Below are 12,950 nucleotides of genomic sequence, written 5' to 3'. Positions count from 1 at the left end.
CATAAATGAATATTTTATTTAAAAGAAAGAATGAAAGTGCGGAAGAAATTATTATATAAACCTATGTTATACTATATCATATTATCTTGTGTGCTAGACAGGATTAAAATTAAGTTTATTAGCAAATTTTGTCACACAAATTTTGTATTAATGAAAACAGCAAGATTTCAAAGTGGCGTTGATGTTGAGCGTATTGTTACATCACTACTTGGTATGATAAATTCAGAGAAGGTGCAATGTGAAAAATTAATTGGTGTTTTTTTTTTCAAAAATTACTAAGTGTTAACTAACTAGTATTAAGTGTTTTATTAATGTGTGTGTGTGTGTGTATCCATATGTAAACGTATTTACACACATGAAATAAAATGAATATAAATGACTTCATATTCAAGCTCTCATAAAACATTTAACCTAAAACATCCCACAAAACACAGATCTCGAGGCCAGCGCTTCCATGGAGCAAACTGAGATGGGAGTGTATGTCATTCAAAATGATGGTGCGTGTGCTGGAGATGACCCAGAGGACATCAGTGTCCTGGTCGAAGGTGTGGATTGCGAAATATTGGGGAGGCCTGTGCTTTGTTATTTGTACTAATATACTGTCTGAATCTGAGCTACCCACCAGACCTCAAATGCACTTTTGAAGTGATGCAGAAGATTCTCTTGAATGTACATGGGCAGAGCTTCTCTAAAGCACAATAACCAAAAACAAGGTCAAGGGAAAAAAAAATGCTTAAAGTAGAGGTCTACAAGGCAGATATTGTTTTTTGTTAATTAATTTTTGCTTTTCTTTCAAAAGTTCAAACTTTTAGTTTGCTCAATGTATGCTGACTTGACAGTCATTCACAAATACTGAGATACTAAACATACACGACACATATGTCTACACCGTGAAATGTCCGAGCGAAACGAAGCAAAATGTTGATCTACATCTTGAGAGCGATATTTTTTTTTTCTTAGGATGGTAGGGGGAGACTCATAAATCGTATTAACCCCAGTGACGGGTAGGTTTAGGGACAGGGTTGGGGTAGGTCATTTATTTATTTATACAGTAATGTAACGTTAAGTCAATGGCGTTCATAAACACGCTGAAAAACGATCATGCGTGTTGATAGCACGCCAAAAATGGAAATACGAATTACATGAGGAAGATATGGAAATGCCATTTCATGAGATCAGGCAAAATGTTCCATAAATAAATTTTGGAATTTGCATGTTGTCTTTTTGTTTGCCTGTTTTGTCATAAACAATGGCCCTCATTTTTGCGAAGAAACGGGCGTGTATTTTGGCGTAAGATTATGCTTACACTCCTCTCACCGCCAGATTTATGAAGCTGTGCGAACCTTTGAAATCCAGGTGTATGCAATACCTGCCCTTGATAAATCCCGCGGCCGAAAATGATCGTCATTAGAATAATACGCCCTAAAATATTCAAGTCTCCGCTCCCCCCACGCCCTCATTTTACACTATGGACACACAGAATACGGCAAAGAAAAGAAACTTCTCAGACGTGGAGCCGAAATGACCTATCACAATGCATTATTTTACAGCACGTCTTTTGAAATGACTTGAGCATTTAATTTCGAATCACGTCACATGTATAATAGTGACGATGATGATGTGATGTGAAGTACCATTCATTCACATTAATAAATGTATGACAATTTGTAATATTCTTCTTATTATTATGATTTGTTTTAATGACGCTTATTGTTATTTAGAAGAAGGATGTCGTTATTATTATTTGTAATATTATTATCATTTAAAAGAAGAAGAATGTATTTTTTATTATTTTGTCAGTCTGAAATATTTTTTGGTCATTGAAAGCCTTTCATTACCGAACCGTGCGCATGCTGGGGATAATCCTGAAACGTCAGGGTAAAGCGCACAGGCTAGCAACTGAAGGAATACATATGCTTACAAATCAAATGCTTTGGTAAAGTCACACAAATTAAACATTGAAGTCCACATTGCACAAAAATAAACACTGAAATTTATAAGTACTATGCTGTTTTTTTGTTTGTTTATTTAGAATTTTTTTTACAGTGGGTCATAATATATCATATCTTTTAGTTTGTCAGTGCGTTTTGTGGTGTTAGGAATTTTTCTGCGCATTTCCTCACTAACTCAAAACGTGCGTACACCACCTCCTGAGCTGGTGTAGGATTTGAGCGTGCCGTATGCCAACGTCCATATTGATAAATCTCAAAGTCACCGTGGTTTTACGCAAGGTGTACGCTGAAAATTTGGTGTACGCACTTTTGATAAAAGAGGGCGTGACATAACGTCCAGATTCAACACTGTTTTGGGTGTTATTCAATAAAATGTAAGTTTCTGTGTGTTCTTTAAACCAGTTATGTAGAATGGCCCGAATACATAGACTAAACAAAATAATAAACGCAACACTTTTGTTTTTACCCCCATTTTTGAGCTGAACTCAAAGATCTAAGACTTTTTCTATGTACACAAAAGGCACATTTCTCAAAAATATGGTTCACAAATCTGTCTAAATCTGTGTTAGTGAGCACTTCTCCTTTGCAGAGATCATCCATCCACCTCACAGGTGTGGCATATCAAGATGCTGATTAAACAGCATGATCATTGCACAGGTGTGCCTTAGGCCGGCCACAAAAAGGCCACTCTAAAATGTGCAGTTTTATCACAAAGCACAATGCCACAGATGTCGCAAGTATGAGGGAGCATGCAATTGGCATGCTGACTGCAGAAATGTCCACCAGAGCTGGTGCCGGTGAATTGAATTATAATTTCTCTACAATAAACAAGCCTCCAAAGGCAATTCAGAGAATTTGGCGTATATCCAACCAGCCTCACAACCGAAGACCATGTGTAACTACACCAGAGCTGGACAGTAACGGAGTACATTTACTTGAGTACAGTACTTAAGTACAATTTTGAGGGATCTGTACTTTACTCGAGTATCATTTTTGGGGAGTACTCCCCAGATAGCAAACTGACATTGAATCAACGTGGAAATATGACATCGAAACAACGTTGATCAGACAGTGTTTTGCTCATCGAATTAACGTTGAACCAACGTCAGACGCGTCATTCTTTCAAAACTAACGGAAAATCAACTTGAAATCAACGCGTTGTTTCAACGTTATGAAAGCAAACCAATTTTCGATTTTCATTTAGCTTTGAAGAATGCCGCGTCTGACGTTGGTTCAACGTTAATTCGATGAGCAAAATCAATGTTGTTTCAATGTCATGAGAGACGTCGGTTCCATGTTGATTCAATGTCAGTTTGCTATCTGGGTCAAGTACTCAAGTACTTGAGGACTTTACTCAAGTACGTTTGAGAGGGAAGTATTGTACTCTTCTTCATCTTCTTCTTCATCTACTCTTCCACCGTGAATACTCGTTACTACTTAAAAAAAAAAAAAAAATGGAAAAAGAAAAATCTCGGAAACCCTCAATTTGCTGTTTCCCTCTCAAACGTGATTGGATTGTCATTGCATGCTTGGGATGCTCTGGATCGGCACAACAGCGTGTTCCAGGTCCTTCCAATATCCAGCAACTTTGCACAGCCAATCAAGAGGAGTGCACCAACATTCCATAGGCCACAATCAACAACCTGATCAACTTTAAACGAAGGAGCCGTGTTGCACTGCGTGAGGAAGATGGTGATCACACCAGATACTGACTGGTTTTCTCCAATCCACACAGCTAGGCCAATCAAGTTGTGGATGAAGAACCACCAGATCAAGACCCTGTCATTGCCATCACAATCTCCAGAGCTGAAACCCACTAAAAACCTCTGGAATGTAAGCAAGAGGGTCACCAGCCATCTAATAAAGTCTTGCTTTAAATTTTTCACCAGGAGTGGATTAAAGTCACCCAACAGCAGTGTGACCGACTGACAGGGAGCATGGCAAGACCCATGAAAGCTGTGAATGGAAATCAGGCTTAGTCCACCAAATATTGATTTCTGAACTCACCTAAGTTAAAACAGAATTGTGTTGTTTAAAAGTGAATAAAAACTTGTTTTCTTTGCATTATTTGAGGACTGAAACAGAAAATATTTTTTCGTTATTATGACCAGTAGTCATTTTCTGCAAAATAAATGCTCTAAATTACTAAATTTCTATTTGAACTTTGCAAGAGATGTTGTCAGTAGTTATAAAAAAATATTAATTTTACTCAAACAGATTCATATAAATATCTGTTAATTTGCAGTGGGCTCATGATGAATTAGGCAAAGATAACTTTTGCTTATCAACTTTCTGGCAAATGAAGACAAATACAAAATTGACATTGGTCTTTGCTCTTGAGGGTGACATGACATGACAGGGCAACCTAATCTCTAATTGATATGTTTAGATAGGTTGACCCAACAGTCTTTTTATGTTTAAAGACATTTGTCAATAATTCATTTAAAAATTAATACTTGGTCAGCAAAAAATTAATATAAAAGATCTGATTCTCCGAGTAGTTCTTCACAAACCATCAGCCATGAGAGCTGTTGTGCTTGCCCTGACTGTAGCCCTTGTGGGTAAGTTTTGTTTTCAAACTTAAGAAGTTCCTGTATCTTTTTTCGTAACATATTTATCTTTAAGAAAGTAAATTAGAACCTCTTAAAAATAAATTAGTTGAATTAAGTATTTTTCAAAGCATATTTTCTCATTTGTTTCTTTTAGCATGTCAACAGATCAACCTTGGTAAGTAACAAAATTGCAATTTGGTCATTTGTAAATACTAGTTCATTTACAACCGTTGCATAATTGCTTAAACTCAACCAACGCGATACTCTTCCATTTTCAGTTCCTGAGTTTGCCCCTGATAAGACCTATGTGTACAAGTATGAGGCTCTGCTCTTGGGTGGTCTTCCTCAAGAAGGTCTGGCCAGAGCAGGAATAAAAGTCAGCAGCAAGGTTCACCTCAGTGCCGTGACAGAGAACACATTCCTGATGAAGGTAATGACCATTTCATTTTAGAAAAACTCAAACTGCGTTAGCAAGCATTGACTGTTAACCCTTTCGCACGTACAATCACACCGGTGTGATCAGTCTTGGCTGGTCCCTGGAGCATACAATCACACTGGTGTGATTAGAACGGTCAGTGCATCAAGTGATCAACTGCTAAATTCAAACGTGCTTTCGTGAGTTTAGCCAGAGACTGATGTGCTCATTGGAGTCATATATCACAACTATTCAGTGTTTTCAACCACATAATGTTTACTTTAGGTTTCAGACATTTAAATACACATTAGTACTGGCAAAATAATGATTTTGAGTTTGTAAAATATACACTGATGTCTGTGGAAGCGGCATAATAATCCTTTCCATTTTAATATGACGACACATTTTATTCACATCAAATACACATTGTGTAAGTAGCCTTATATTTTTCCCTATTCTTCTCCCAGTTCACCGGCCACTTACTTTCATCTATTTCATAAGAAGTGGAGGAATTTATGTGTTGTAGATCCATCTAATCCAATTATCTGAACTGCGTCTACGGCAAAAACTAACATGGCGGCGCCCATCGTGCATACAGCTCAAATTACGGAATATCAGTGTTTCATGCTATAGCTAATACATTTGTGAATATTTTAATAAAAAAAAGAAAAATGACAAAAGCAGATTATCAATGATTCAGCACTGTGTTTTGGTTGCACTGTGTTACGTGACAAGCAATGACTGTTCTAAATAACAGTCGCCTGAAAAAGCTCACCTTGGGAGGTCAGTTATAATATTTTAAACTTATGTGTGAAAGGGTTAAAAGCAACAATTCCCTTGTTTAAAAGTGAAATTATTCCTTTTCAGCTCATGGATCCTCTACTTCACGAGTATGCTGGCATTTGGCCCAAGGATCCATTTGTTCCTGCCACTAAACTCACCACAGCTCTGGCTGCTCAGCTTCAGATTCCCATCAAGTTTGAGTATGCTAATGGTGTGGTTGGAAAGGTATTCGCCCCTGCAGGAGTCTCCCCTACAGTACTGAATCTGCACAGAGGAATCCTCAACATCCTTCAGCTCAACCTCAAGAAGACCCAGAACATCTATGAGCTGCAAGAGGTAAGAAAGTGATCCTATTATGTTTTTGATCAATTTTGAGTTCTGCAATCTAATTCTTTGACTTGTACTTCAAGGCTGGAGTTCAGGGAGTGTGCAGGACCCACTACGCCATCAATGAGGATACAAAGGCCAACCACATTATTGTCACCAAGTCTAAGGATCTGAACCAGTGTCAGGAGAGAATCATGAAGGACATCGGTTTGGCGTACACTGAGAGGTGTGCTGAATGCACAGAGGTAATGAAAAAGACTAGAAAGAATTGAAATATTTCCTCAATATAATGAAAAAGCCTAGAGTCAAATGGCCACATACCTTTCTCCCAACAGAGGGTCAAGAGTCTGATTGAAACTGCATCTTACAACTACATCATGAAACCATCTGCCGCCGGTGTACTGATCGCTGAAGCCACAGTTGAGGAAGTGCACCAGTTTTCACCCTTCAATGAGATCCATGGTGCTGCCCAGATGGAAGCAAAGTAAGATTGATCCTCTGTGAGATTTCTCTTAAAATATGAAGTAACAATACTTCATTGTTAACATAACAATATATATATATTTTTTTCTTTTTCTTTCAGACAAACCTTGGCTTTTGTTGAGATGGAGAAGACGCCTGTTGTTCCAATCAAAGCTGATTACTTGGCCCGTGGATCCTTGCAGTACGAGTTTTCAACAGAAATTCTTCAGACCCCCATTCAACTCATGAAGATCAGTGATGCACGCGCTCAGGTATAATTCATTACTTAACATCTTTAAAAGTCTCCAAGTCAAAGCTTTGGATCCATGAAGACGTCATCTGAGTGTTGCCCTTACTCTTTCTAGATTACTGAGGTCTTAAGGCACATTGTTGAAAACAATGTGGCCATGGTCCATGATGATGCACCACAGAAGTTTATTGAACTCATCCAGCTCCTGCGTGCTGCCACCTTGGAGAATATTGAGGCTATCTGGGCTCAGTTCAAAGACAAACCAGTTTACAGGTACAATACTTCAGCAATAAGTTAATATAAATATAGTTCAAGGGCATTTTTTATGAATATATTTTAAACAATGACTCGGTTAGGCGCTGGCTTCTGGATGCTCTTCCTGCTGTTGGCACACCAGTCATTGTAAAATTCATCAAGGAGAAGTTCCTGGCTGGTGATCTTACCATTCCTGAGTTCATTCAGGCTCTTGTGGTTGCTCTGCAAATGGTCACTGCTGATTTGGAGACCATCCAGTTGACAGCTGTGAGTACATCTTACTATCCTCAAAGTGCTGTTCTTCAAATCTTACCAGAATGAAATTAATCATTTCTGTATATTGCTGAACAGAGTTTGGCTATGCATGAGAAAATCGCCACAATCCCAGCTCTGCGTGAAGTCGTCATGCTTGGATATGGCTCCATGATTGCCAAACACTGCGTTGCAGTTCCCACTTGCCCAGCCGAGCTCCTCAGGGTAAAACCCTCAAGACATCCATACATTTCTGTCATGGACATACTTTAATACTTTAGATTTGTAGATTTGTAACTGTATGTGCCTCAAACTCCTCAGCCCATCCATGATATTGCTGCAGAGGCCATTTCTAAGAATTACATTCCTGAAATCACTTTGGCTCTGAAAGTTTTGGGCAATGCTGGTCACCCTGCTAGTCTTAAAACCATCATGAAGCTCCTACCTGGACTGAGAACTGGAGCTACTTCTATGCCTCTTAAAGTCCAGGTTGATGCCATCTTGGCTCTGAGGAACATTGCCAAGAAAGAGCACAAACTGGTAAGCGTCAGACATTGCAGGAATCAATTACTGTAAAGATTACAAACATTTTCATTCAACAATATACTAACCTTGTTTTCTGCCTCAGGTTCAGCCAGTGGCCCTGCAGCTTGTATTGGACAGGGCTCTCCATCCTGAAGTGCGTATGGTTGCTTGTATTGTGTTGTTTGAGTCCAAGCCCTCAGTGGCTCTCGTCTCCAATCTTGCTGGTGCTTTGAAGACTGAGACGAACATGCATGTTGCAAGCTTTGCCTATTCCCACATCAAGTCCTTGACCAGAATCACTGCACCTGATATGGCATCTGTGTAAGAATAACAAAAAGTTTTAACATATTTTAATTTAACAGATAGAACTGAGCACAAGCCAGAGGTAATTATGGTGGTTTCCATTTCAGTGCGGGTGCAGCTAATGTTGCCATCAAGCTCATGAGTCGCAAACTGGACAGGCTTAGCTTCCGTTTCAGCAGAGCCATTCAGCTGGACTTCTATCACAGTGAGTCTTGCCATTTTTGAGCAACAACTCAATAAAAAATGGTTTCTTGGCTGTTTCTTAAAATGTAATTCTCCTGACACATTAAATGTATCCTTACCTCTGTCCCTGTGCAGCTCCTCTTATGATTGGAGCTGCTGGTAGTGCCTACATGATCAATGATGCCGCCACCATCCTGCCCAGAGCTGTTGTAGCTAAAGCACGTGCTTACCTGGCTGGAGCTGCTGCTGATGTTCTTGAGGTGGGAAAACCAAGACTTAAAAAAAAACTGATTCATTGTTTTAAAATATTTTCAGTCTTTACTCAATTGATTCTTTCAAACAGATCGGTGTGAGAACTGAAGGAATCCAGGAGGCTCTTCTGAAATCTCCTGCTGCAGATGAAAGTGTTGACCGTATCACAAAGCTCAAGCGCACATTGAGAGCTGTACGTTTTCATATCCAGTGTAAAGTTTAATTGTGTATTTTAAGTAATGTTATAAACATAAAATAGACAAAATGTATTTAACTTTTCTGTTTAACACCACAAGCTCACAAACTGGAAGGACTTTCCAACCAATCAGCCATTGGCTTCAGCCTATGTCAAATTATTTGGACAAGAAGTGGCTTATATCAACATTGACAAGACCATTATTGAAGAAGCAATACCGGTACTGTGTTGTACTTTATATCTTCTCTCTCATTAATAGGTGTTTTTTTTTTTTTTTTTTTTTTTTTTTTTGTGATCTGTCTCAAAAATAAATCCCACAATTAGAATAAAGTTTCTCATAAGCATTATCCTCAGATTGCCTCTGGACCCAAACCACGTGAACTGTTGAAGCGTGCCCTTAAAGCTTTGCAGGAAGGAGTTGCCTTCCAGTATGCCAAACCCCTGCTTGCATCTGAAGTGCGTCGTATCTTGCCAACAGCAGTTGGTTTGCCCATGGAGCTCAGTTTGTACACTGCTGCTGTTGCTGCTGCAAGTGTCAATGGTGTGTTTTTTTTTCTTAGAATGTTTTATCCTTTCCTTGGATATGAGGGAGTAATTTCAAAGTTTGATGTTGCTCTGTTCATCCTTCTAGTTAAGGCCACCATTACACCTCCTCTCCCTGAGGAGATTGAGACTATGACTCTTGAACAGCTTAAGAAGACTGATGTTCAACTCCAAGCTGAAGCTAGACCAAGGTAGACTTTTGAAGCTACATTCATGAAGATGAGATATAATATACTCGACAACAGTTTTACTAACAATCTCCCTTATTGTTATTTCAGTGTTGCTCTCCAGACCTTTGCTGTGATGGGAGTGAACACTGCCTTGATCCAAGCTGCTGTTATGGCAAGAGGAAAGATCCGTACTATTGCCCCAGGAAAAGTGTTTGCAAGAGCAGACATTCTCAAGGGCAACTACAAGGTGGAGGCTCTGCCTGTTAATCTTCCTGAACACATTGCTGATGTCAGGTAATGGAATATTAGTCAGAGCAGTGTAGCAAACATACTGAAACAATGCTTAAACAATTCAAAAGATTTCTGAAAGTGAGATTCACCTTTTCTTTTCTTTTTTCTCGTTCCAACAGCTTTGAGACTCTTGCTGTGGTCAGAAACATTGCAGAGCCCAGCGCTGAGAGGATTGTTCCCTTAGTACCCGAGACTCCTGCTGATTATTTGGTAAATTTTGAACACACATGATGGATGTGTTAGTATTATGAACATTCGTTTGTTTTAATTTTTAAAACAGCAAGGCATATAATATTCAATTATTCTTTTCAGTCCTCTGAAACACAAGATGAGAATTCTGTGAGAGCTGCTGCTCCATTTCAAAAGACTCTCTGTCTTGCTGTCCCATACATTGAAATCAAGGGGTGCGTTGAGGTGCACTCTCAAAACGCTGCTTTTATCAGAAATTCTCCTCTCTTCTACATAATTGGACAGCACTCAGCTCGTGCTGCACTGTCAAGAGGTATTCATTCAGGAAAGATTACATTGATTAAAATCATAAATTTGCAGACAAAATTATAATTATCATCCTGGCTTTAGCTGAAGGTCCTGCAGTTGAAAGACTGGAGCTTGAAGTCCAAGTTGGTCCTAGAGCTGCTGAGAGACTCCTTAAGCAAATCAGCCTCATTGATGAGGAGACTCCAGAAGGAAAGGCCTTCCTGCTGAAACTGAGGGAAATCCTGGAGACTGAAGACAAAAATGCGCCTGTCTCTTCTGAAAGCAGCAGTAGCAGCCGCAGGAGCCGCAGCAGTAGCAGCAGCAGCAGCAGTTCAAGCTCCTCCATGTCCAGCTCTCGTATGAGTAAGGTGAGGACGAAATGTAGCGTGTTGGTTAGGTAGCCAATATCTGTGTTATAAATATATTTTTTCACTGAATCATTTTATGTGGATTTTCAGACTGCCATGGTCATGGTGCCCTTCAGGAAATTCCACAAAGATCGGGTAACTACTAGTAATACTATTTTTAATTTATTACTTTAGATTTTATTGATTACTTATAACAAAACTTATTTCTGCTTGCAGTTCTTGGCACCCCATGGTGCTTCAAAGGCAGTAAGCAGTGGAAGCACTGCAGCTAGCTTTGAGGCTCTCCAGAAACAGGTGAATCAATTAGTGTCATTAATTGCATATAATCCAAAGGTGACATTTTGTACTAAATTCCACTTAAATTTATGGTTTATGCTTTAAGGCTAAGTTCCTCGGAGATGCTCTTCCACCTGTTTTTGCTGTCATTGCCCGTGCTGTGAGAGTTGACCACAAGCTGCTGGGTTACCAACTTGCTGCATACTTTGACAAGCCAACAGCAAGAGTGCAGCTCATTGTTTCCTCCATCGCTGAAAATGACAATCTGAAGATCTGTGCTGATGGTGCCCTGCTGAGCAAGCACAAAGTCACTGTAAGACTGGAACTATTATCAGAAATTAATTTCTCAAGTGAAATAATTTACATCAATACCATCCTTTGAACACAAATGTCCTTCAGGCCAAGGTTGCTTGGGGTCAAGAATGCCAACAGTATGCAGTCACTGCTAAAGCTGAAGCCGGTGTCCTGGGCGAATTCCCTGCTGCACGTCTAGAGCTGGAATGGGAGAGGCTGCCAATAATGGTCACCACATACGCCAAAAAGTAATGTTCAGTAACACTAAATGACAAATGTATTGTAGAGTTTAGAAAATGGCACTGGTTTAATCTACTCTTCTTTGTGCATCTCTTCACCATTAGGCTGTCTAAGCACATTCCTATGGCAGCTTTCCAGACGGGATTTAGACTTGAAAGAGCGACGAACAGTGAGAAAGAGATTGAACTGACTGCAGCCTTGCCAACTCAGAGATCCTTGAATGTCATTGCTAGGATTCCAGAGGTGAACTTGTTTTCAGTTAAATTGTGACTCTCACAGAGATATAAGAAAATACAACTAATTATTTTTCTTCCTCCTGCTCTAGATGACACTTTCAAGGATGGATATTCGCCTCCCTGTCGCGGTTCCCATCAATCCAGACGGAACTTTTTCCATTCATATCGATGAGGACATTCTCTCCTGGATCCAGAAACATATTAAGGAAGAATAAGAAATGAATTACATTTTCACATTCAGTTTAATTAAATACATTGCCTCTTTTGTGATATGCGTAATGTAATGCAATCTAATGCTAATAAATACCCTGCAAGTGTCTGAATTGTGTGAACTGATTTTATTTTACAAAATTACTCAGTAATCATAAACATAAACAGTAAACATTATTTTTTTAAGACTTGACAATTAAGTTCATAAAGGTGAATGTTATCATTTATTTATGAAAGATATGTAAAATACCTCGACCGAGAAGGGACGTTTGGTTTGCATAGTTTTGTCGTGGTCATCATGACATATTCATTTTTGGGAACGTAAGATGTCGTGGTGTATTTTGTCGAGGAAACAACAACATTTTTATGTTATGGGCACAATATGTGAAGTCGTGGCTTATGATCCTGTTAAGACATACTTTTCTTGTGGCCATGAATTATTATTTTGAGGGAACAACATACACTGTATTTCTTGTGGCCATGAGTTTAATGTGATAAAAAAAAAAAAACTGTGGCCATAGCAACATGGAAATATATCAGAAATAGATATTGGTCATAAAATAATATTTTAACGTAAGGATTAAAAAAGTGCAGAAGAAATTATAATTTGAACCTTTATTTTATAATAATATATTATATTGTTCGCTAGACATCATTCAAATTAAGTTCATTAGCAATAAATGTTAAAAGATTATGTAAGAACATAAAATAATATAGGCCAACAAGGAAACATTTAGCCTGAGCTGCCTGCGCCCACACACCTTCTATGAGGGAAAGGGCAGTGTCACGTGTTGTGTATGTTTTCATCAAGCGGCAACCTCCCCGTCGTCTCTCTCTTGAAGCCAACACGGAAGTGAATTAAACTGCAATTTATCGATTTATTTATTTATTGGCCACTTGAGGCAGGCTGCAGAAGCGAGTCAAATCTGTATCTCCCCCATGTTAAAATGCCCAACTTTACAGCAGAAAAAAACATGTTTACAGCCTGGAGCAAAAAGTGGCTTTGGTCTATAGAGCTCATTTTTCCCTTCATGACAACTGTGAGGGGGGTGAATTTTTTTACAACTCATCTGTTTAAATTATATTTAAGCCTCTGCATAATTAAGGGCGTGGCCACTTGAGTGACAGGTGGATTCTT

General features: G+C 38.9%; 1 protein-coding gene across 1 annotated transcript; it reads left to right on the top strand.

Moving 5' to 3' along the window:
* Positions 1–4,463: 4,463 nt before the first annotated feature.
* On the top strand, positions 4,464–11,921 carry LOC120477205 (vitellogenin). Its single transcript, XM_039668680.2, has 28 exons — positions 4,464–4,513; positions 4,659–4,679; positions 4,783–4,934; positions 5,787–6,038; positions 6,113–6,274; positions 6,365–6,513; positions 6,613–6,763; positions 6,857–7,014; positions 7,098–7,263; positions 7,348–7,473; positions 7,570–7,788; positions 7,877–8,094; positions 8,184–8,281; positions 8,395–8,519; positions 8,603–8,704; positions 8,808–8,927; positions 9,062–9,248; positions 9,339–9,441; positions 9,529–9,714; positions 9,831–9,921; positions 10,024–10,213; positions 10,291–10,556; positions 10,647–10,691; positions 10,773–10,850; positions 10,939–11,145; positions 11,232–11,374; positions 11,471–11,609; positions 11,692–11,921. Exons 1-28 carry the CDS (start codon positions 4,474–4,476, stop codon positions 11,815–11,817), a joined length of 4,020 nt encoding a protein of 1,339 aa, XP_039524614.2. The 5' UTR covers positions 4,464–4,473; the 3' UTR covers positions 11,818–11,921.
* The last annotated feature ends 1,029 nt before the right edge of the window (positions 11,922–12,950 follow it).

The sequence above is a fragment of the Pimephales promelas genome, chromosome 2, assembly GCF_988280905.1.
Source record: "Pimephales promelas chromosome 2, fPimPro1.hap1.1, whole genome shotgun sequence".
In the NCBI taxonomy this organism is placed as follows: domain Eukaryota; kingdom Metazoa; phylum Chordata; class Actinopteri; order Cypriniformes; family Leuciscidae; genus Pimephales; species Pimephales promelas.
The sequence above is the reverse complement of the archived record's forward strand: the minus strand, read 5'-3'. Positions and strand labels throughout refer to the sequence as shown.

Bases quoted from the DNA above. Each gene is read 5' to 3' on its own strand.
- LOC120477205 (XM_039668680.2), top strand. From the start codon at position 4,474: ATGAGAGCTGTTGTGCTTGCCCTGACTGTAGCCCTTGTGG. The intron at 10,214-10,290 runs GTATTCATTCAG...TCCTGGCTTTAG, and splicing joins TCGTGCTGCACTGTCAAGAG to CTGAAGGTCCTGCAGTTGAA. The intron at 10,557-10,646 runs GTGAGGACGAAA...GTGGATTTTCAG, and splicing joins CCAGCTCTCGTATGAGTAAG to ACTGCCATGGTCATGGTGCC.